Consider the following 24230-nt stretch of genomic DNA (forward strand, 5'->3'; position numbering starts at 1 on the left):
TGTAGAAAATAGTAAAAATAAAGAAAAACCCTTGAATCAGTAGGTGTGTCCAAACTTTTGACTGGTACTGTATATACAAAATTATAAGGGCACAGGGGGAGACCCAGATGCAGACACGGGAGGCAGATGGTTCGAGTCTCTGATATTTATTATAATCCAAGGGGCAATAGAATGGTCATGGACAGGCAAAAGATCATAAATAAGGTCAGAGTCCAGGAGGTACAGAGTGGCAGGCAGGCTCGAGGTCAGGGCAGGCGGGTTCAGAGTCTGGGCAGGCAAGGGTCAAAACCGGGAGGACTAGCAAAAGAGAGACAAGAAAAAGCAGGAGCACGGAAAAACACACTGGTTGACTTGACAAGACAAGACAAACTGGCAACAGACAAACAGGGAACACCGGAATAAACACCCAGGGACTAATGGGGAAAACAGGTGACACCTGGAGGTGGGTGGAGACAATCACAAAGACAGGTGAAACAGATCAGGGCGTGACAACAATATTCCCTTCAGATAAAAACAGCAGTTTGGACATAGAACTATAGAAAAGGTTTCAAATCAAACTCCTCATTCAGGCCAAGATATGGGACAGTGTGTTGACCCTGTGGATCCAGAAAGATTTCCTTTGAAGTAGTTTCCTGACATTTTAAGCCTTTCTATCCCAATGTATCTCAGAGAACTAATAGGGTGTCCGGTTTGAGCAAAATGAACAGCAACAGGGTTTGTATACAGTGCATTCGGAAAGTCTTCAGACCCCTTGACTTTTTCCACATTTTGTTACAGCCTTATTCTAAAATTGATTACATTGTTTTTTCCTCTCATCACTCTACTCACAATACCCCATAGTGACAAAGCAAAAACATGTTTTTAAAAGTGTTGGTAAAAAAAACTGAAATATCCACTTACATAAGTATTCAAACCCTTTACTCAGTACTTTGTTGAAGTGACTTTGGCAGCGACTACAGCCTTGAGTCTTCTTGGGTATGGTGCTACAAGCTTGGCACACCTGTATTTGCGGAGTTTCTCCAATTCTTCTCTGCAGATCCTCTCAAGTTCTGTCAGGTTGGATGGGGAGCATCGCTGCACAGCTATTTTCAGGTCTCTCCAGAGATGTTCGATCGGGTTCAAGTCCGGGCTCTGGCTGGGCTACTCAAGGACATTCAGAGACTTGTCCCGAAGCCATTCCTGCGTTGTCTTGTCTGTGTGCTTAGGGTTGTTGTCCTGTTGGAAGGTGAACCTTTGCCCCAGTCTGAGGTCCTGAGTGCTCTGGAGTAGGTTTTCATCAAGGATCTCTCCGTTCATCTTTCCCTCGACCCTGACTAGTCTCCCAGTCCACGCTGCTGAACAATATCCCCAAAGCAAGATGCTGCCATCAAATCAAATCAAATCAAATGTATTTATATTGCCCTTCTTACATCAGCTGATATCTCAAAGTGCTGTACAGAAACCCAGCCTAAAACCCAAAACAGCAAGCAATGCAGGTGTAGAAGCACGGTGGCTAGGAAAAACTCCCTAGAAAGGCCAAAACCTAGGAATAAACCTAGAGAGGAACCAGGCTATGAGGGGTGGCCAGTCCTCTTCTGGCTGTGCCGGGTGGAGATTATAACAGCACATGGCCTAGATGTTCAAATGTTCATAAATGACCAGCATGGTCAAATAATAATAATCATAGTAGTTGTCGAGGGTGCAACAAGTCAGTAACACAAGAGTAAGTGTCAGTTGGCTTTTTCATAGCCGATCTTTGAGAGTATCTCTACCGCTCCTGCTGTCTCTAGAGAGTTGAAAACAGCAGGTCTGGGACAGGTAGCACGTCCGGTGAATAGGTCAGGGTTCCAGCAGGTCTGGGACAGCAGGTCTGGGACAGGTAGCACGTCCGGTGAACAGGTCAGGGTTCCATAGCTGCAGGCAGAACAGTTGGAACTGGAGCTGCAGCACAGCCAGGTGAACTGGGGACAGCAAGGAGTCATCAAGCCAGGTAGTCCTGAGGCATGGTCCTAGGGCTCAGGTCCTCCGAGTGAGAGATAGAAAGAAAGAGAGAAAGAGAGAATTAGAGAGAGCATATTTAAATTCACACAGGACACCGGAAAAGACAAGAGAAATACTCCAGATGTGACAGACTGACCCTAGCTCCCCGACACATAAACTACTGCAGCATAAATACTGGAGGCTGAGACACCATGCGTCACTGTAGGGATGGTGCCAGGTTTCCTCCAGATGTGACGCTAGGCAATCAGGCCAAAGAGTTCAATCTTGGTTTCATCACACCAGAGAATCATGTTTCCCATGGTCTGAGAGTCCTTTAGGTGCCTTTTGACAAACTCCAAGGAGGCTGTCATATGCCTTTTACTGAGGAGTGGCTTCCGTCTGGCCACTCTACCATAAAGGCTTGATTGGTGGAGTGCTGCAGAGATGGTTTTCCTTCTGGAAGGTTCTTCCATCTCTACAGAGGAACTCTGGAGCTCTGCCAGAGTGACCATAGGGTTCTTGGCCACCTCCCTGACCAAGGCCCTTCTTCTCCGATTGCTCAGTTTGGCCGGGCGGCCAGCTCTAGCAAGAGCCTAGGTGGATCCAAACGTCTTCCATTTAAGAATGATGGAGGCCAGTGTATTCTTGGGAACCTTCAATGCTGTAGACATTTTTTGGTACCCTTCCCCAGATCTGTGCCTCAACACAATTCTGTCGCGGAGCTCTACGTACAATTCCTTCAACCTCATGGCTTAGTTTTTGCTCTGACATGCACTGTCAACTGTGGGACCTTATATAGACAGGTGTGTGCATTTCCAAATCATGCCCAATAAATAGAATTTACCACAGATGGACTCCAATCAAGTTGTAGAAACATCTCAATGATGATCCATGGAAACAGGATGCACCGGAGCTCAATTTCGAGTCTCATAGTAAAGGGTCAGAATACTTATGTATATAAGTTATTTAAAAAAACATAATAATAATAATTTCTAAACAAACTGTTTTCGCTTCATCATTATGGGGTATTGTGTGTAGATTGATGAGGATAAAAAAATCTATTTTAGAATAAGACTGTAACGTAACAAAATGTGGAAAAAGGGAAGGGGTCTGAATACTTCCCAAGTGCACAGTATATATACACTATATATACAAACTAGTGGATTCAGCTATTTCAGCCACAGCAGTTACTGACAGGTGTATAAAATTGAACACACAACCATGTAATCTCTGCCCTGCTAGAGCTGCCCCGGTCAACTGTAAGTGCTGTTATTGTGAAGTGGAAACGTCTAGGAGCAACAACAGCTCAGCCGCGAAGTGGTAGAGCTCACAGAACAGGACGGCCGAGTGCTGAAGCATGTAACGTGTTAAAATCGCCTGTCCGCCTCCCGTGTGGCACAGTGGTCTAAGGCACTGCATCGCAGTGTTAGCTGTACCACCAGAGACTCTGGGTTCGAGCCCAGGCTCTGTCGCAGCCGGCAGCGACCGAGAGGTCCATGGGGCGGCGCACAATTGACCCAGCGTCGTCCGGGTTAGGGAGGGTTTGGCCGGCAGGGATATCCTTGTCTCATCGCACACTAGCGACTCCTGTGGCGGGCCGGCGCAGTGCATGCTGACCAGGTCGCCAGGTGTACGGTGTTTCCTCCGACACATTGGTGCGGCTGGCTTCTGGGTTGGATGCGCGCTGTGTTAAGAAGCTGTGCGGCTTGTGTTTCGGAGGACGCATGGCTCTCAACCTTGGCCTCTCCTGAGTCCGTGTGGGAGTTGTAGCGATGAGACAAGACAGTAACTACTAACAATTGGATACCATGAAATTGGGGAGAAAAAGGGGGTAAAAAAATATATATAAAAAAATTAAAATCGCCTGTCCTCGGTTGCAACACTTACTACTGAGTTTCCAAACTGCCTCTGGAAGATCACCGTTCGCAATGCCAAGCATCGGCATTAGACTCTGGAGCAGTGGAAACTCATTCTCTGAAGCGCATAGCACCCCCTGAAAAATAATAATAATAAAAAATAATGAAACAATATATATATACTATATACTACAAAACTAGTGCACTGGTTCTTTAATAGTCCTGTATTTGCGGACTGCAGCGAGGGTATGGTGGTGTTTTTAATAGAGTGTTAATAAAAGGTAGCCTCCAGCACGTGCAAACACACACAAACACACACACAAACACACACACACACACACACACACAGGCAGTGTTAGCTGAATAGTGGAACCAGAGAGGAACATTAGTGATGTAGTCATTATTTAAACATGACCAGTCTTTGCTTTTATACAGTAGCTGTGGTTTTAGAGCTGGCTTATATAACAACTGGTAGACTTAGCAATTAGGGTAAAACAGCAGAGGAAACACACACACACATACAGTTCATACACACATACACACGTTATCCCAGGCGTTGAAGGTGAGTGTTGTTGTTTCCATAGTGATGGGCAGCTGCTGGGTCTGGAGGGCGGGACTTCCTCCAGCAGACAGGAAGGAGAGGGGTCAGTAGGTGTGGCTCATAGAGAAGGACCCAGCGACTATGAACTTGCCCTGGAGAACAAGACCAAACAGGTGTGTGTGTGTGTGTGTGTGTGCAGAGGCATACAGGTGGGTTGTGATTAACTGGGTTTGTGTTTCTGTGTGTATATGATACTGTACTCTTGATGAGAGAGAAAGAGAGAGACAGACAGAAAGAGAAGAGAGTAAGAAAGAGAGGACACCAGCCCTTCCATCTCACGGGTAACAGGAACATGGGGGATGATGGGTTGTCATGGTAACAGCTAATAGCTCCTGCTGACTGCAGGAGATGTCTTTATATTGCACAGAGAAGTGCTAAATGGACCACGCTGTGTGTGTCTTTCTCTCTCTGTCCTTATTCTCCCCCTTCTTCTCTGCTTCTCCTTCCCACTCTTCCACTCCCCCTCTCTTTATCTGAGCCTCAGAGGAAGTGAAAGGGGGTTACTTGTCTTCTGTTAGCTTTCTGTTTGAGACACAGTGATGTAACGATAGGTGTATCTGGTAGAAAGGTATTGGAGTTTGGTGAGGGGGTGTGTTGTACTGTTTTCAGAGAGGAGAGCTTGCTCACTTTCCTTTTATATTTGGAGAAACATCCAGTTTAACAACCGGAGGCTTTCAGCATTGTCCTGTTAAGACTACAATATTTCCCCCCAAAAACCTTGCCAACAATATTTTTCTCTTACTCTCTCTTCTTTTCTCCCCCCTCTCTGTCTGTAGATAGAGGAGTTGGAGCTGAGGTACGGTGGTCACCTGGTGTCGCGGCGCGCTGCGTGTCGTATTCAGACAGCGTTCCGTCAGTACCAGCTCAGTAAGAACTTCCAGAAGATCCGGAACTCTTTGTCAGAGAGCAAGTTGCCACGCCGCATTTCCCTGCGCCGGCCCAACACTAGCCGGGGCCAGAACCCCACCCAGCGACACAGCTTCCTGCTAGAGAGCGGGGGCCCACCATTGCGCCCCAAAACACCCCCACCACCCCCCTCACGCTCCACCTCCCTGCCCCCCTCAGCCTCCCCTGCCACGGGCCCTGGCCCCTCGCTCACACAGCTGGAGGACTGCTTCTCAGAGCAGGTGGGCTTTATGTAACACTAGCATAGCCTAGCATCATAATAGTTTGCCGTTACAGTGAGCCTGGTGTTTCATCATAATACAGCTTAAAGGTCTTCCTATGACTAGTATTATGATTCTTATTCCAGGTGCGCTCGCTGGCCCATTCGATAGACGAGGCCCTGCGTGGGTGGAGCCTGTCGGAGGGGGTTGAGGGGGGGACAGGGGGGCTGCTGATGGACCCCGAGGCGTTTCGGGCGGCTGGTCAGAGTGCCTGTATGCCTCGCAGCGCCAGCTCCCTGCTCATGGCCTTCAGAGATGTCACCGTTCACATCGACACCAACAACTACACTGTCTCCACGACTACCACCTCCACTACCACCACTACCCACGGCAACACAGGGGCAGGGGGAGGAGGAAGCAGGCAAGCCTCAATGGACGGGGGAGGGGTAGGGAGACAAACAACAACCTCCCAGCTAGGGGGTGAAAAAGAGTTCCCTGCCCCCCCTCCCAGTGAGGAATTGTTGAAGGGAGGAGGGTTGAGGATGGAGTCAACTGTGAAAGGGCAGGGGAGAGAGATGGGGGGGCAGAGTGGCTCAGAGATACTCAGTTCAACCTCTACCTCCACCTCGGCCCAGTCTAACCAGTATACCACTCAGTCCTCCTATCCCCAGTACCCTCAGTATTCCACATACCCCCAGGCCCATCACCCCCAATCCCAGCCAGGGTCCCAGTCAGTCAGGGACCCCACCACTGAGGCCCTTCAGGCCTTGGTCCTCTCTCTGCCCAGAGACCGATGCCAGGACCCTGCCTCCTGCCGATCCCCCACACTCTCCACTGACACACACCGCAAACGACTCTACCGCATCGGACTCAACCTCTTCAACGTGTAAGTACACACACACACACACACACACATTTTACATTACATTTTAGTCATTTAGCAGACGCTCTTATCCAGAGCGACTTACAGTAGTGAATGCATACTTTTCATTTCATACATTTTTTATTTATTTTTCCCTACCACACACACACACACACACACACACACACACACACACACACACACACACACACATGCAAACACGCACATTATACACCTTCTAATGTAGCAAGATGTCGCCGACAGAGATGGTCGCCTCGCTTCAGGTCCTTAGGAAACTATGCAGTTATTTGTTTTTTTAGGTATTGTTTCTTACATTGTAAGCCCAGAAAATCTCAACTGTTATTACATACAGCCAGGAAGAACAATTGGATATAAAAGCTTACCAACTTACCAACATTACAACCAGGAATACGTCTTTCCCGAAGTGGATCCTTTATTCGGACCTCCACCCTAGACATGGGATCTTATCCCAGAGTCCCAAGTTGCCTTCCAGAGAGACATCAGAGATTGTAACGTTCTCTGTTTCACGGAAACATGGCTCACTCGGGTTATGTTGTCAGAGTCGGTACAGCCACCTGGTTTCTTCATGCATCGCGCTGACAGAAACAAATATCTCTCTGGTAAGAAGAAGGGCGGGGTTGTATGCCTTATGATTAACGACTCATGGTGTAATCACAACAACATACAGGAAATCAAGTCCTTTTGTTCACCTGAACTAGAATTCCTTACAATCAAATGCCGACCGCGTTATCTTCCAATAGAATTCTCTTCGATTATAGTCACGGCCGTGTATATCCCCCCCAAGCAGATACCTCGTCGGCTCTGAAAGAACTTCACTGGACTCTATGTAAACTGGAAACCATACATACTGAGGCTGCATTTATTGTAGCTGGGGATTTTAACAAAGCTAACCTGAGAACAAGACTTCCTAAATTCTATCAGCATATTGAATGCGCGACATGAGCTGGTAGCATTCTGGATCATTGCTACTCTAACTTCCGCGATGCATACAAAGCCCTCCCCCGCCCTGCCTTTGGCAAATCTGACCATGACTCCATTTTGTTGCTCCCAGCCTATAGACAAAAACTAAAACAGGAAATGCCCGTGCTGGTCTGACCAATCAGAATCCACGCTTCAAGATTGCTTTGATCACGTGGACTGGGATATGTTCCGGATAGCCTCAGACAATAACATTGATGTATATGCTGACTCGGTGAGCGAGTTTATTACGAAGTGGATTGGAGACGTCATACCCACTGTGACTATTAAAACCTTTTCTAACCAGAAACCGTGGATTGATGGCAGCATTCGCGCAAAATCTGAAAGCGTAAACCACCACTTTTAATCATGGCAAGGCGACTGGAAACATGACTGAATACAAACAGTGCAGCTATTCCCTCCGCAAGGCAATCAAACAAGCAAACCGTCAGTATCGAGACAAAGTACAGTGGAGTCGCAATTCAATGGCTCAAACACGAGACGTATGTGGCAGGGTCTACAGTCAATCACGGATTACAAAAAGAAAACCAGCCCCGTTGCGGACATCGACGTCTTGCTCCCAGACAAATTAAACAACTTCTTTGCTCGCGTTGAGGACAGTACAGTGTCACTGACATGGCCTGCTACCAAAGCCTGTGGGCCCTCCTTCTCCATGGCTAACGTGAGTAAAACATTTTAACGTGTTAACCCTCGCAAGGCTGCCGGCCCAGACATCCCTAGCCGCGTCCTCAGAGCATGCGCAGACCAGCTGGCTGGTGTGTTTATGGACATATTAAATCAATCCCTATCCCAGTCTGCTGTCCCCACATGCTTCAAGATGGCCACCATTGTTCTTGTTCCCAAGAAAGCTAAGGTAACTGAACTAAATGACGATCGCTCCATTGCACTCACTTGTGTCATCATGAAGTGCTTTAAGAGACTAGTCAAGCATCATATAACCTCCACCCTACCTGATACCCTAGACCCACTCCAATTTGCTAACCGCTCCAATAGGTCCACTGACGATGCAATCGCCATCACACTGCTCTATCCAATTTGGATAAGAGGAATACCTATGTAAGAATGATGTTCATTGACTACAGCTCAGCATTTAACACCATAGTACCCTCCAATCTCGTCATTAAGCTTGAGACCCTTGGTCTCGACCCCACCCTGTGCAACTGGGTCCTGGACTTTCTGACGGGATGCCCCCAGGTGGGGAAGGTAGGAAACAACATCTCCACCCCGCTGGTCCTCAACACTGGGGCCCCACAAGGGTGCGTTCTCAGCCCTCTCCTGTACTCCCTGTTCACCTAAAACTGCATGGCTATACACGCTTCCAACTCAATCATCAAGTTTGCAGACGACACTACAGTTGTAAGCTTGATTACCAACAACAACGAGACGGCCTACAGGGAGGAGGTGAGGGCCCTCGGAGTGTGGTGTCAGGAAAATAACCTCTCAATCAATGTCTACAAAACAAAGGAGATGATCGTGGACTTCAGGAAACAGCAGAGGGAGCACCCCCCAATCCACATTGATTGACAGTAGTGGAGAAGGTGGAAAGTTTTAAGTTCCTCGGCGTACACATCACAGACAAACTGAAATGGTCCACCTACACAGACAGCGTGGTGAAGAAGGTGCAACAGCGTCTCTTCAACCTCAGGAGGCTGAAGAAATTTGGCACCTAAAACACTCACAAACGTTTACAGATGCACAATTGAGAGCATCCTGTTGGGCTGTATCACCGCCTGGTACGGGAAGTGCACCGCCCTCAACCACAAGGCTCTCCAGAGGGTAGCACGGTCTGCACAACGCATCACCGGGGGCAAACTACTTGCCCTCCAGGACACCTACACCTCTCGATGTCACAGGAAGGCCAAAAAGATCATCAAGGACAACAACCACCCGAGCCACTGCCTGTTCACCCCGCTATCATCCAGAAGGTGAGGTCAGTACAGGTGCATCAAAGCTGGGACCGAGAGACTGAAAAACAGCTTCTATCTCAAGGCCATCAGACTGTTAAACAGCCGTCACTAACATAGAAAGGCTGCTGCCAACATACAGACTCAAATCTCTGGCCACTTTAATAAATTGACTTAATAAAGGTATCACTAGTCACTTTAAATAACGATACTTTAATAATGTTTAAGTATTCTACATTACTCATCTCATATGCATATACTGTATTCTATACCATCTACTGCATCTTGCCTATGCCGCACGGCCATTGCTCATCCATATATTTATATGTACATAATCTTATTCATCCCTTTACCTTTGTGTGTATAAGGTATTTGATTTGATTTGATAAGCAATCACACACAGGGTTGAATTGTCCTCTAGCTACTCACAGAATTATTCACAGAACAGGTATCTGCTCTAGAAAGGGGGAGAGGAAAAGGGAGAGAGAGGTGGAAAGGTGGTCTTTATATATAGGAGTACAGTTGAAGTCAGAAGTTTACATACACCTTAGCCAAATACATTTAAACTCAGTTTTTAACAATTCCTGACATTTAATCCTAGTAAAAATTCTCTGTATTAGGTCAGTTAGGATCACCACTTTATTTTAAGAATGGGACATGTCAGAATACTAGTAGAGAGAATGATTTATTTCAGCTTTTATTTCTTTCATCACATTCCCAGTGGGTCAGAAGTTTACATACACTCAATTAGTATTTGGTAGCATTGCTTTTAAATTGTTTAACTTGGATCAAACGTTTCGGGTAGCCTTCCACAAGCTTCCCACAATAAGTTGGGTGAATTTTGGCCCATTCCTCCTGACAGAGCTGGTGTAACTGAGTCAGGTTTGTAGGCCTCCTTGCTCACACACGCTTTTTCAGTTCTGCCCACACATTTTCTATAGGATTGAGGTCAGGGCTTTGTGATGGCCACTCCAATACCTTGACTTTGTTGTTTAAGCCATTTTGCCACAACTTTGGAAGTATGCTTGGGGTCATTGTCCATTTGGAAGGCCCATTTGCGACCAAGCTTTAACTTCCTGACTGATGTCTTGAGATGTTGCTTCAATATATCCACATAATTGTTTTTCCTCATGATGCCAACTATTTTGTGAAGTGCACCAGTCCCTCCTGCAGCAAAGCACCCCCACAACATGATACTGCCACCCCCGTGCTTCACGGTTGGGATGGTGTTCTTAGGCTTGCAAGCCTCCCCTTTTTTCCTCCAAACATAACGATGGTCATTATGGCCAAACAGTTCTATTTTTGTCTCATCAGACCAGAGGAAATTTCTCCAAAAAGTACAATCTTTGTCCCCATGTGCAGTTGCAAACCATAGTCTGGCTTTTTTATGGCGGTTTTGGAGCAGTGGCTTCTTCCTTGCTGAGCGGCCTTTCAGGTTATGTCGATATAGGACTCGTTTTACTGTGGATATAGATACTTTTGTGCCTGTTTCCTCCAGCATCTTCACAAGGTCCTTTGCTGTTGTTCTGAGATTGATTTGCACTTTTCGCACCAAAGTACGTTCATCTCTAGGAGACAGAACGCGTCTCCTTCCTGAGCGGTATGACGGCTGCGTGGTCCCAAGGTGTTTATACTTGCGTACTATTGTTTGTACAGATGAACGTGGTACCTTCAGGCGTTTGGAAGTTACTCCCAAGGATGAACCAAACTTGTGGAGGTCTGCTACTTTTTTTCTGAGGTCTTGAATAATTTCTTTGGATTTTCCCATGATGTCAAGAAAAGATGCACTGAGTTTGAAGGTAGGCCTTGAAATACATCCACAGGTACACCTCCAATTGACTCAAATGATGTCAATTAGCCTATCAGAAGCTTCTAAAGCCATGACATCATTTTCTGGAATTTTCCAAGCTGTTTAAAGGCACAACTTGGTGTATGTAAACTTCTGACCCACTGGAATTATGATACAGTGAATTATAATTGAAATAATCTGTATGTAAACAATTGTTCGAAAAATTACTTGTCATGCACAAAGTAGATGTCATAACCGACTTCCAAAACATGTAGTTTGTTAAACAAGAAATCTGTGGAGTGGTTGAAAAACAAGTTTTAATGACTCCAACCTAAGTGTATGTAAACTTCCGACTTCAACTGTATATACAGTTGGCCTGCAGCCTGTAGTTATTGTAAATTAGCTAATGTGCATCCCTGAGACTGAGAGAGTTGCCTATCACTTTACGGTTCTATTCACACACATACACGCACACACACACACACGCATACACTTATTGTGTTATCTATCTCTGCTCTAGCAACCCAGAAAGAGGCATCCACTTCCTGATCACGCGTGGTTTCATCCCAGACACGCCCATGGGCGTGGCCCACTTCCTGTTACAGAGGAAGGGCCTAAGCCGACAGATGATTGGAGAGTTCCTGGGGAACAGCAAGCTGCTCTTCAACAGAGACGTCCTGGAGTGAGTCCACACACAAAATAAAGCACAAATATGTTTGACACATACACACTCATACACACACACGGATGCATGCTCTCACACTGCAGAGAGCGAGAGAGCCAGGAGAATGTGCTTTGCTTAGAGAAAAAATAGGTCACAGCACTCAGCACAATTTTTTTCTCCCCCTCTCTCTCCCTCTCTTTTTTTCCCTCTACTCCCCCTCTCTCCCTTCTCTTCTTTTCTCTCTACTCCCCCTCTCTCCCTTCTCTTTTTTTCCCTCTACTCCCCCTCTCTCCCTTCTCTTCTTTTCTCTCTACTCCCCCTCTCTTCCTTTCTTTTATTTTCTCTATACTCCCCCCTCTATCTCCCTCTCTTTTCCTTTATCCTTTGGGAGGAATATGTACTGTATAAGCACTTGTTAAGTGTGTGAGTAAATTTGTGTGTGTGTGTGTGTGTGTGCCTTTTCCAGGTCAGTGTTTCTGTAATGGAACTATGACTGAAAAAGGGGAAAAAACGCCAAGAGCAGTTGTACACTCACTCTCTCTCACCCTCAGACACAAACACACAAAACAATGAAGTCAATGGTGACATGAGAGAGACATAGCCAACTAACCTCTTCTCCCCCTTTCTCTAGCTGTGTGGTCGATGAGATGGACTTCTCTGGAATGGAGCTGGACGAGGCTCTGAGGAAGTTCCAGGCTCACATCAGAGTCCAGGGAGAGGCCCAGAAGGTGGAGAGACTCATTGAAGCTTTCAGGTCAGACCCATCAACCAATCACATCATATCCTCAGATTGATCAGCATATCAGGGTTACTCCAGGGGCAGACATTCTGGTTCTGTGGTATCACAAACAGCAAGTCCAACCAAGCACCACACCTGACCTGATTCCTAAAAAATTCCAGCTACCTAGTGGTCTCCCAGGTCTAAAACAAGAAGTATCCTGTCACCAGGACCAAGGTTTTAAGCTGTAGGGACAACGTCCTACCTATCTAGGAGGGGGTAGTAAGATAGACAAGAAGTGTCCTGTCACCAGGACCAAGGTTTTAAGCTGTAGGGACAACGTCCTACCTATCTAGGAGGGGGTAGTAAGATAGACAAGAAGTGTCCTGCCACCAAGAACCAAGGTTTTAAGCTGTAGGGACAACGTCCTACCTATCTAGGAGGGGGTAGTAAGATAGACAAGAAGTGTCCTGCCACCAGGACCAAGGTTTTAAGCTGTAGGGACAACGTCCTACCTATCTGGGAGGGGGTAGTAAGATAGACAAGAAGTGTCCTGTCACCAGGACCAAGGTTTTAAGCTGTAGGGACAATGTCCTACCTATCTGGGAGGGGGTAGTAAGATAGACAAGAAGTGTCCTGTCACCAGGACCAAGGTTTTAAGCTGTAGGGACAACGTCCTACCTATCTGGGAGGGGGTAGTAAGATAGACAAGAAGTTACATGAGTGTTATGTAACAGATGTTATGTCATCTGTCATAAGGGTGACATAGGGTGACATAAGAAGTTATTTTAATGGAGGTATTATTCCGTGCCAGCTGGTGAGCATCTCTCATATGCAGATGTGAAGATAAGAGAACTAGCTGGTGTAGAAATAACTTTGTTATGTAATCACACACACACACTGATCATTCCCAGTGTCAGAGTATTTGATGTGCAGCAGGAATCTCAGGAAACTGAACACTGACAAAGTGTATGTGTGTATATGCTTGGGAGGAGGGTTATACCGTACAACTCTTGTCAGGATGTAAGAACTCACAAGTTAACAGTATTAATGTCTGAAGATGAGTTACTAACTAAAGATACTGATGGAGAAGCTGTTTGTTTCTGAGACCATTACAGCAGAACAGCTTTTGTCTCTTTCTCTTTCTTTCACACTCTCTTTCTTTTTCACTGGACCTGTCTCTTTCTCTGTCTCTCTTTCACTCTCTCTTTTTCACTGCCCCCTTCCCCCTGTCAGAGGTACTGTACATATGTAGGATCTTAATTTGAGCCAGTTTGCTACAACAGGAAAATAATCCAGCTGCAACAGAAACTGTGAATTATTATGTGGGTTAAAATTATTGGAATTTCTTTGTAGGGGTTTATACATTTTTTCTTAGGGCTGACATTTTAAAGTGGAAATTACTAAGTTTAGAAGCAGTTTTAAACCTTGAATACACTACAGGTTTGCAAAATTCTCAGCAACAAAAGAGTATGTGTAGATACCTCTCTCTCCATCTCTCTCTGTCCATCTCTCCAGTCAGAGGTATTGCATGTGTAATCCTGAGGTGGTGCAGCAGTTCCATAACCCAGACACCATCTTCATCCTGGCCTTTGCTGTGGTCCTCCTCAACACTGACATGTACTCCCCTAACATCAAACCTCAACGCAAGATGGGCCTCGACGATTTCATACGCAACCTACGAGGTGACTGGTTGTCTGTGTGTCTGTCTGTGTGTTGTCAATAAAATAATACAAACCCCATGGTGATATTTGTGTGTGTGTGTGTGTGTGTGTGTGTGTGTGTGTGTGTGTGTGTGTGTGTGTGTGTGTGTGTGTGTGTGTGTGTGTGTGTGTGTGTGTGTGTGTGTGTGTGTGTGTGTGTGTGTGTGTGTGTGTGTGTGTGTGTGTGTGTGTGTGTGTGTTTATGAGTGTGACTCAGTATAATGAGCTGCAGAAGCCTTGCAACATTTATGACAGTGTTTCTGAAACACTGGAGGGGTTATTTATAGAACTGACACACAAACCTGCACAGATGCACACACACAATGCTTTGAATATTTTAATACAACACAGGACCATTTTCATCTGGACTGGCCCATATCATTAGAGTGGCAGGATCAGGGCTGTTCAGTGTAGAGAACTCACCAAACCAGGGACAAGAGAGAGAAGACTGAGGGCTGGAACATCCCTAACTCCCCTCCTCATGTTCTAATAATGCCACTTTAATAATGCCACTTTAATAATGTTTACATATCTTGCATTACTCATCTCATATGTATATCTGTATTTTATACCATCTATTGCATCTTGCCTATACCACTGTGCCATTGCTCATCCATATGTTTATATGTATATATTCTTATTCCATTCCTTTACTTAGATTTGTGTGTATTAGGTATCTGTTGTGGAATTGTTAGATTACATGTTAGATATTGCTGCACTGTCAGAACTAGAAGCACAAGCATTTCGCTACACTCACAATAACATCTGCTAACCATGTGTATGTGACCAATACGATTTGATTTGATTTTGGAATGGGGGCTTCTCTCCTGACTAGAACACAACACAAGGTCTCCCTCTAGTGGTACGATAGAGCCACAGCATATCTACTGTTGACAAATAGGGGTGCTCCTAACACCAGCCAATCCTGTCATGTCCTGCAACGAGTCTAAACCAGGGATGGAGTAAATTCAGCTATTACTTTATTTTGAGAATTTCCTCTGTAGTTCCTCCTGTGTGACTGGTAGTGTGTGTCCCTGTTCCCTCAGGAGTGGACGACGGGGCAGACATCCCCAGGGAGATGGTAGCAGGGATCTATGAGAGGACCCAGCAGCGAGAGCTACGCTCCAACGAAGACCACGTCACCTACGTCAGCCGTGTGGAACAGTCCATACTGGGCATGAAGACGGTGAGTGTGTTGGGTTTGGGTGTGTGTGTGTGTCAGATAGCTAGACAGAATGCGAGAGGGAGAGAGAGAGAGAGAGAGAGTGGTGCGTGTGTGTGTTGTGTATATGAAAGAGAGGAGAGAGAGTGAGAGAGTTTGAGGGAGAGGTGTGTGCATGTGTGTGAGAGAGTGGTGAGTGTGTCTGTGTTAACCCCATGGTGTGTGTGTTAACCCCATGGTGTGTGTGTGTTAACCCAATGGTGTGTGTGTGTTAACCCAATGGTGTGTGTGTGTTAACCTCATGGTGTGTGTATATGTGTATGTTTAGCAAATGGTGTGTGTGTGTTAACCCCATGGTGTGTGTATATGTGTGTGTTTAGCCAATGGTGTGTGTGTGTTAACCCCATGGTGTGTGTGTGTTAAGCCTGTGGTGTGTGTGTGTTAACCTCATGGTGTGTGTGTGTTAACCCCATGGTGTGTGTGTGTTAACCCAATGGTGTGTGTGTGTTAACCTCATGGTGTGTGTATATGTGTGTGTTTAGCCAATGGTGTGTGTGTGTGTTAACCCCATGGTGTGTGTGTGTTAAGCCTGTGGTGTGTGTGTGTTAACCTCATGGTGTGTGTGTGTTAACCCCATGGTGTGTGTGTGTTAACCCAATGGTGTGTGTGTGTTAACCCCATGGTGTGTATATGTGTGTGTTTAGCCAATGGTGTGTGTGTGTTAACCCCATGGTGTGTGTGTGTGTGTTAACCCCATGGTGTGTGTGTGTTAACCCCATGGTGTGTGTGTGTTAACCCCATGGTGTGTGTGTGTTAACCTCATGGTGTGTGTATATGTGTGTGTTTAGCCAATGGTGTGTGTGTGTTAACCCCATGGTGTGTGTGTGTTAACCCCATGGTGTGTGTGTGTGTTAAGCCTGTGGTGTATGTGTGTTTAACCCATGGTGTGTGTGTGTTTAGCCCATGGTGAGTGTGTTTAGCCCATGGTGTGTGTGTGTTAACCTCATGGTGTGTGTGTGTTAACCCCATGGTGTGTGTGTGTTAACCCCATGGTGTGTGTGTGTTAACCCCATGGTGTGTGTGTGTGTTAAGCCTGTGGTGTATGTGTATTTAACCCATGGTGTGTGTGTGTTTAACCCATGGTGTGTGTGTGTTTAGCCCATGGTGTGTGTGTGTTACCTCATGGTGTGTGTGTGTTAACCCCATGGTGTGTGTGTGTTAACCTCATGGTGCGTGTGTTTAGCCCATGGTGTGTGTGTGTTAACCTCATGGTGTGTGTGTGTTTAGCCCATGGTGTGTGTGTGTTAAGCCTGTGGTGTGTGTGTGTTTAGCCCATAGTGTGTGTGTGTTAACCTCATGGTGTGTGTGTGTTAACCCCATGGTGTGTGTGTGTTAACCTCATGGTGTGTGTGTGTTAACCTCATGGTATGTGTGTGTTAACCTCATGGTATGTGTGTGTTTAGCCCATGGTGTGTGTGTGTTAACCTCATGGTGTGTGTGTGTTAACCCCATGGTGTGTGTGTGTTAACCTCATGGTGTGTGTGTGTTAACCTCATGGTGTGTGTGTGTTAACCCCATGGTGTGTGTGTGTTAACCCAATGGTGTGTGTGTGTTAACCCCATGGTGTGTATATGTGTGTGTTTAGCCAATGGTGTGTGTGTGTTAACCCCATGGTGTGTGTGTGTGTTAACCCCATGGTGTGTGTGTGTGTTAACCCAATGGTGTGTGTGTGTTAACCCAATGGTGTGTGTGTGTTAACCTCATGGTGTGTGTGTGTTAACCCCATGGTGTGTGTGTGTTAACCCAATGGTGTGTGTGTGTTAACCTCATGGTGTGTGTATATGTGTGTGTTTAGCCAATGGTGTGTGTGTGTGTTAACCCCATGGTGTGTGTGTGTTAAGCCTGTGGTGTGTGTGTGTTAACCTCATGGTGTGTGTGTGTTAACCCCATGGTGTGTGTGTGTTAACCCAATGGTGTGTGTGTGTTAACCCCATGGTGTGTATATGTGTGTGTTTAGCCAATGGTGTGTGTGTGTTAACCCCATGGTGTGTGTGTGTGTTAACCCCATGGTGTGTGTGTGTTAACCCCATGGTGTGTGTGTGTTAACCCCATGGTGTGTGTGTGTTAACCTCATGGTGTGTGTATATGTGTGTGTTTAGCCAATGGTGTGTGTGTGTTAACCCCATGGTGTGTGTGTGTTAACCCCATGGTGTGTGTGTGTGTTAAGCCTGTGGTGTATGTGTGTTTAACCCATGGTGTGTGTGTGTTTAGCCCATGGTGAGTGTGTTTAGCCCATGGTGTGTGTGTGTTAACCTCATGGTGTGTGTGTGTTAACCCCATGGTGTGTGTGTGTTAACCCCATGGTGTGTGTGTGTTAACCCCATGGTGTGTGTGTGTGTTAAGCCTGTGGTGTATGTGTGTTTAACCCATGGTGTGTGTGTGTTTAACCCATGGTGTGTGTGTGTTACCTCATGGTGTGTGTGTGTTAACCCCATGGTGTGTGTGTGTGTTAACCTCATGGTGCGTGTGTTTAGCCCATGGTGTGTGTGTGTTAACCTCATGGTGTGTGTGTGTTTAGCCCATGGTGTGTGTGTGTTAAGCCTGTGGTGTGTGTGTGTTTAGCCCATAGTGTGTGTGTGTTAACCTCATGGTGTGTGTGTGTTAACCCCATGGTGTGTGTGTGTTAACCTCATGGTGTGTGTGTGTTAACCTCATGGTATGTGTGTGTTAACCTCATGGTATGTGTGTGTTTAGCCCATGGTGTGTGTGTGTTAACCTCATGGTGTGTGTGTGTTAACCCCATGGTGTGTGTGTGTTAACCTCATGGTGTGTGTGTTAACCTCATGGTGTGTGTGTGTTAACCCCATGGTGTGTGTGTGTTAACCTCATGGTGTGTGTGTGTTAACCTCATGGTGTGTGTGTGTTAACCTCATGGTATGTGTGTGTTTAGCCCATGGTGTGTGTGTGTTAACCTCATGGTGTGTGTGTGTTAACCTCATGGTATGTGTGTGTTAACCCCATGGTGTGTGTGTGTTAACCACATGGTGTGTGTGTGTTAACCTCATGGTGTGTGTGTGTTAACCTCATGGTGTGTGTGTGTTTAGCCCATGGTGTGTGTGTGTTTAGCCCATGGTGCGTATGTTTAGCACATGGTGTGTGTGTGTTTAGCCCATGGTGTGTGTGTGTTAACCTCATGGTGTGTGTGTGTTTAGCCCATGGTGCGTATGTTTAGCACATGGTGTGTGTGTGTTAACCTCATGGTGTGTGTGTGTGTTTCTTTGTAGATTCTGTCTGTGCCCCACCGTAGGCTGGTGTGCTGCTGTCGTCTGTTTGAGGTGGCAGACTTCAACAAACCCCTGAAACAGAAACTGGCCAACACCCAGAGAGAGGTGTTCCTGTTCAACGACCTCATACTTGTGAGAACACACACAAGCACGCTACCGCGTACACACGCACACGACTAGTGTTATTTTGTGTAATAACAGTGTGTGTATGTGTACTGATGGTATAGCTTATGTTCATTCTGCTATCTCCTCACACAGATCCTGAAGTTGTGTCCCAAGAAGAAGACTTCTGCCTCCTACACCTTCTGTAAAGCCATGGGTCTACTGGGCATGCAATTCCACCTCTTCAGTAACGAATGTAATTACTATACTACCATTACCACTGCTACGACTACTACTACTGTACTATAACACTGTACTTCTACATACATAGCTAATTATGAGCTGTGACATTGTCTGTCCAGAGTCCAGACTATACCAGTGGCATCACCATTCTTCTCACATAGCTAACTGTGTGTGTCCAGACTATGCTCATGGCATCACCATGTTGAGTCCGTTCTCGTCAGAGAAGAAGCAGATGGTGAGTTTCTGCTCCCCCAGTGGAGAGGAGCTCAGGAAGTTCACAGAGGAGCTACGAGAGTCTATCACTGAGGTCAACGAGATGGAGCAGATACACATCCAATGTGAGCACACACACACACACACACACACACACACACACACACACACACACACACACACACACACACACACACACACACACACACACACACACACACACACACACACACACACACACACACACACACACACACACACACTACATGTAATATATGGTCATATATCACTGTCTACAGGGGAGCTGAAGAGAGAACAGGGGGTGCAGACTCACACCCCCCACACCAACGGAGGACAGATGGGCACACTCAGTCGACACACAGGATCCCCCACAGGTAAGAAACAAACACTAAGTTAGCAACTAGCGCCACACACCACTCTGTGTCTCTGAGTGTCACTTCTGTGTTTCTCCCCTCAGCCCAGAAAGATCTGTATGACAAGACTAGCAACAACACTGTGGAGGTGAGTCACATACACACAGTGTATTTTTTGCTAGCAAAGATACAGACAGGTGAGGAGTAAAGGAGACCCTCGTCATTTCCCTCCAGCTCTGTGTGACTCAGAGTGACACAGCCACAACTGTAGGGCTAGATTTAACCTTCAGCTTTCTGCTAACAGGGGCCAGTAATTAGCTATTAGTCACCTGCTAGTGGGGGTTTAGCTATTAGCTATTAGTCTCCTGCTAACAGAACATCTGCTTCCCAGCCATCATAAGCTTTTCTAAGCCCTGTTGGCATGCTAGAAAACCATCTCCATGGCCAGACTCAGGGTTGATGCGTGTGTCTGTGTATGCATGCATGTGTATGATTTTTTAAAATGGCGCTGGAGGAAATTGCTGCCGTTTTACGGGCTCCTAACCAATTGTGCTATTGTGTGTTCTTTTGCATTATTTGTAACTTTTTGGACTTTTGGACTTAATGTTTCTGCCACCGTCTCTTATGACCGAAAAGAGCTTCTGGATATCAGAACAGCGATTACTCACCTCGTAACGAGTCGGACGCAAAGGATTTACTTCAGACACCAGACAAGGCCCAAATCTCCATCATTTGCATTAAGAAGAGACAGAGATATAGGTTGGGGTGCCTTATATGAATCTGACGGCGAGTGGGTAAACTCCTCTACCATCAGTCCTATTAGCCAACGTGCAATCATTGGATAATAAACTGGATGAGCTCCGATCAAGACTATCCTACCAACGGGACATTAAAAACTGTAATATCTTATGTTTCATCCATTCGTGGTTGAACGACGACATGGATAACATACAGCTGGCTGGGTTTTCTGTGCATCGGCAAGATAGAACAGATAGACAAGGGGTGGCGGTCTGTGTCAACAACAGCTGGTGTACAAAATCTAATATTAATGAAGTCTCAAGGTTTTACTCGCCTGAGGTAGAGTATCTCATGATAAGCTGTAGACCACACTATGTACCAAGAGAGTTTTCATCTATATATTTCATAGCTGTCTATTTACCACCACAAACCAATTCAAGAAAATACTCATCCAGAGGCGGCGCTCCTAGTGGCCGGGACTTTAATGCAGGGAAACTTAAATCCATTTGACTTAATTTCTACCAGCATGTTACATTTTCAACAGGAGAAAACTCTAGACCACCTTTACTCCACGCTTAGAGACGCGTACAAAGCTCTCCCTAGCCCTCCAATTGGCAAATCTGACTATAACTCTATGCTCCTGATTCCTGCTTACAAGCAAAATCTAAAGCAGGAAGTACCAGTGACACGCATAATATGGAAGTGGTCAGATGACGCAGTTGCTAAGCTACAGGACTATTTTGCAAGTACAGACTGGAATATGTTCTGGGATTCTTCCGATGGCATTGAGGAGTTCACTACATCAGTCACTGGCTTCATCAATAAGTGCATTGATGATGTCGTCCCCACAGTGACCGTACGTACATACCCCAACCAGAAGCCAAGGATTACAGGCAACATCCACACTGAGCTAAAGGGTAGAGCTGCTGCTTTCAAGGAACGGGACTCTAACCTGGACACTGATAAGAAATCCCGCTATGCCCTCCGATGAAGGCAAAGCATCAATACAGGACTAAGATTGAATCCTACTACAACGGCTTCGACGCTCGTCAGATGTGGCAGGGCTTGTAAACTATTACGGACTACAAAGGGAAGCACAGCCGTGAGCTGCCCAGTGACACGAGCCTACCAGACAAGCTAAATTACTTCTATGCGCCTTCAAGTCAAGCAACACTGAAGCATGCATGAGAGCACCAGCTGTTCCGGACGACTGTGTGATTACGCTCTCCGTAGCCGATGTGAGTATGACCGATAAACAGGTCAACATTCACAAGGCTGGAGGGCCAAATGGATTATCAGGATGTATACTCCGAGCATGCACTGACCAACTGGCAAGTGTCCTCATTGACATTTACACTTGTCCCTGACTGAGTCTGTAATAGCAACATATTTCAAGCAGACCATCATAGTCAATGTGCCCTAGAACACCAAGGTAACATGCCTAAATGACTACCGCCCTGTAGCACTCATGTCTGTAGTCATGAAGTGCTTTGAACGGCTGGTCATGGCTCACATCAACACCATCATCCCAGGAATTAAACAGCCCTCTCAACAACTGAATCCTGGACTTCCTGACGGGCCGCCCCCAGGTGGTAAGGGTAGGTAACAACACATCTGCCACTCTGATCCTCAACACGGGAGCCCCTCAGGGGTGCGTGCTTAGTCCCCTCTGTACTCCCTGTTCACCCATGACTGCATAGCCAAGCACGACTCCAACACCATCATTTAATTTGCCGACAACACAACAGTGGTAGGCATGATCACAGACAACGATGAGACAGCCTATAGGGAGGAGGTCAGAGGATCAACGTGATCAAGTCAAAGGAGATGATCGTGGACTACAGGAAAAGGAGGGCCGAACACGCCCCCATCCTCATACATATTACCTCAATTACCTCGACTAACTGGTGCCCCCGAACATTGACTCTGTACTGGTACCCCCTGTATATAGCCTCGTTACTGTTATTTTATTGTTGCCCTTTAATTATTTGTTATTATTTTATTGTTTACTTTAGTTTATTTAGTAAATACTTTCTTAACACTTATTTTTTCTTAAAACTGCATTGTTAGTTCAGGTTTTGTAAGTAAGCATTTCACCGGTTGTATTCAGCGCATGTGAAAAATACAATTTGATTTGATTTGAATCAAGCCCAGTTCCTCCACTCTAAATGCCCTCTCTACAGAACTAGCAGCTCCCAACCCAACCTCCCAACAAGCCCTAACTCTTAGTCAGTCCATTAGAGTTGCATATATCTTAGCAGCAGGTAGCACAGTGGTTAAGAGAGTTGGGCCAGTAACTGAAAGGTTGCTGATTCTAATCCCCGAGCCGACTTGGTGAAAAATCTGTCAATGTGCCTATGCTCCTGTAAATTGCTATGGATAAGAGCGTCTGCTAAATGATGTAAATGTAAAAATCTTTGTTAGGGAGACATTGTGTGTGTGTGTTCGCTCCCTGCATGCTGCCATTGTGTCTAACCCACCAGAGGGCTGCTGTAGGCTGCGTTCAGGCTGGTAACTCCTCATGCCATTCTCTGGCTGTTTCTAAACTAGGTGTCAATTCACAATAGGCTGCTGCAGACCTACCACATGACCCAGGCCAGCCCTGATAGGCTGCTTCAGACCTACCATGTGACCAGTCCTGACTCCACCCAACTGGCTCTGGCAGCACCCCTGGCAATGCTTAGCCCCACCCACCCTGGAGAACTCCGCCCAGACACCCTCATTCAATGCCAGCAGATCGTCAAGGTGATTGTTGTGGACCAGAGCGGCCAGGGGCGAATGGAAGCCTTTCTCAGCCAAGGAAGCCCCGCCTCCCACCACCGCCTCATCCAATCAGCGATGTCCACACCAGTACGGATCAGAGAGGGATCTGAGCCCCCTCTGCCTCCCCCTCCTCCCCCCTACAACCACCCCCACCAGTACTGTCCCCCCGACTCCCCCTACCCCCTTCCACACACCCTTCCTCACCCCCTGCGCAGACGCAACTCTAGTGGTTCCCGCAGCCTCGTCTGACATATGTCCCCTGATCCTACCACACCTAATCCTCTGTCCTCTGAACTTCTGTTAAACAGTGATATACTGGGAGAAACACACAACACAAACACTCATAGACAAAGATAGAGAGGGAAAGGGTGAGACGAGGAAGGGAGGAAGAGAAAGAGGGAGGTAAGGAAGTCAGCTGAGAGAGAGGGAATAAGCCGAGAAATAGAGTGGGAGAAAATGGAGAGGTTTCAAATCAATATAAATTCAAAGTCATCTAATGATGTAATGTGTATTTTTGATTATGATGTACTTTTGACAACATTTCTAAAGATAGATTTTCTAATCTGACAGCTCTTGTGACACAGTGTCATCTGTACATATCTATATCTGTACCTGACTTTAGAAAGAACACTCTAGAATGCCCCTCCCACCCCCTAATCCCTGACTATAACCCTGCCCTGATATCACACAGCTGATGCAACAAAAGGAATTCCTCCCAGTGAATGGAACTGTCATTAAAATCCAGACAGAAAATATTTACACAAGAAGCAACCTATTATCACACAGTCAAATCATTAAAATCCAGACAGAAAATATTTACACAAGAAGCAACCTATTATCACACAGTCAAACTCTCATTTCATTTAGTAACAAATCATTAAAATCCAGACAGAAAATATTTACACAAGAAGCAACCTATTATCACACAGTCAAACTCTCATTTCATTTAGTAATAAGTTCACCATTCTGAAGTCGGAAATTTACATACGCCTTAGCCAAATACATCTAAACTCAGTTTTTCACAATTCCTGACATTAATCCTAGTAAAAATTCCCTGTCTTAGGTCAGTTAGGATCACCACTTTATTTTAAGAATGTGAAATTTCAGAATAATAGTAGAGAGAATTATTTATTTCAGCTTTTATTTCTTTCATCACATTCCCAGTGGGT

General features: G+C 46.1%; 1 protein-coding gene across 2 annotated transcripts in view; it reads left to right on the plus strand.

Moving 5' to 3' along the window:
• LOC115196694 (IQ motif and SEC7 domain-containing protein 3) overlaps window positions 1–23555 on the plus strand; it is a 30215-nt gene extending 6660 nt beyond the window's left edge. Inside the window, exons 3-15 of one of the 2 annotated variants that reach the window (XM_029757531.1) lie at window positions 4400–4529; window positions 5193–5543; window positions 5669–6408; window positions 11618–11779; window positions 12393–12515; window positions 13998–14164; window positions 15229–15368; window positions 18629–18760; window positions 18887–18986; window positions 19153–19311; window positions 19486–19581; window positions 19665–19708; window positions 22849–23555. In XM_029757531.1, the coding sequence (XP_029613391.1) occupies window positions 4400–4529; window positions 5193–5543; window positions 5669–6408; window positions 11618–11779; window positions 12393–12515; window positions 13998–14164; window positions 15229–15368; window positions 18629–18760; window positions 18887–18986; window positions 19153–19311; window positions 19486–19581; window positions 19665–19708; window positions 22849–23310 (2806 nt within the window). In that variant the 3' untranslated portion in view covers window positions 23311–23555. The remainder of the gene's footprint in view (window positions 1–4399; window positions 4530–5192; window positions 5544–5668; window positions 6409–11617; window positions 11780–12392; window positions 12516–13997; window positions 14165–15228; window positions 15369–18628; window positions 18761–18886; window positions 18987–19152; window positions 19312–19485; window positions 19582–19664; window positions 19709–22848) is intronic. The other variant, XM_029757532.1, reaches the window with a different exon arrangement.
• The last annotated feature ends 675 nt before the right edge of the window (window positions 23556–24230 follow it).

Source organism: Salmo trutta, chromosome 7 (assembly GCF_901001165.1).
Source record: "Salmo trutta chromosome 7, fSalTru1.1, whole genome shotgun sequence".
In the NCBI taxonomy this organism is placed as follows: Eukaryota; Metazoa; Chordata; class Actinopteri; order Salmoniformes; family Salmonidae; genus Salmo; species Salmo trutta.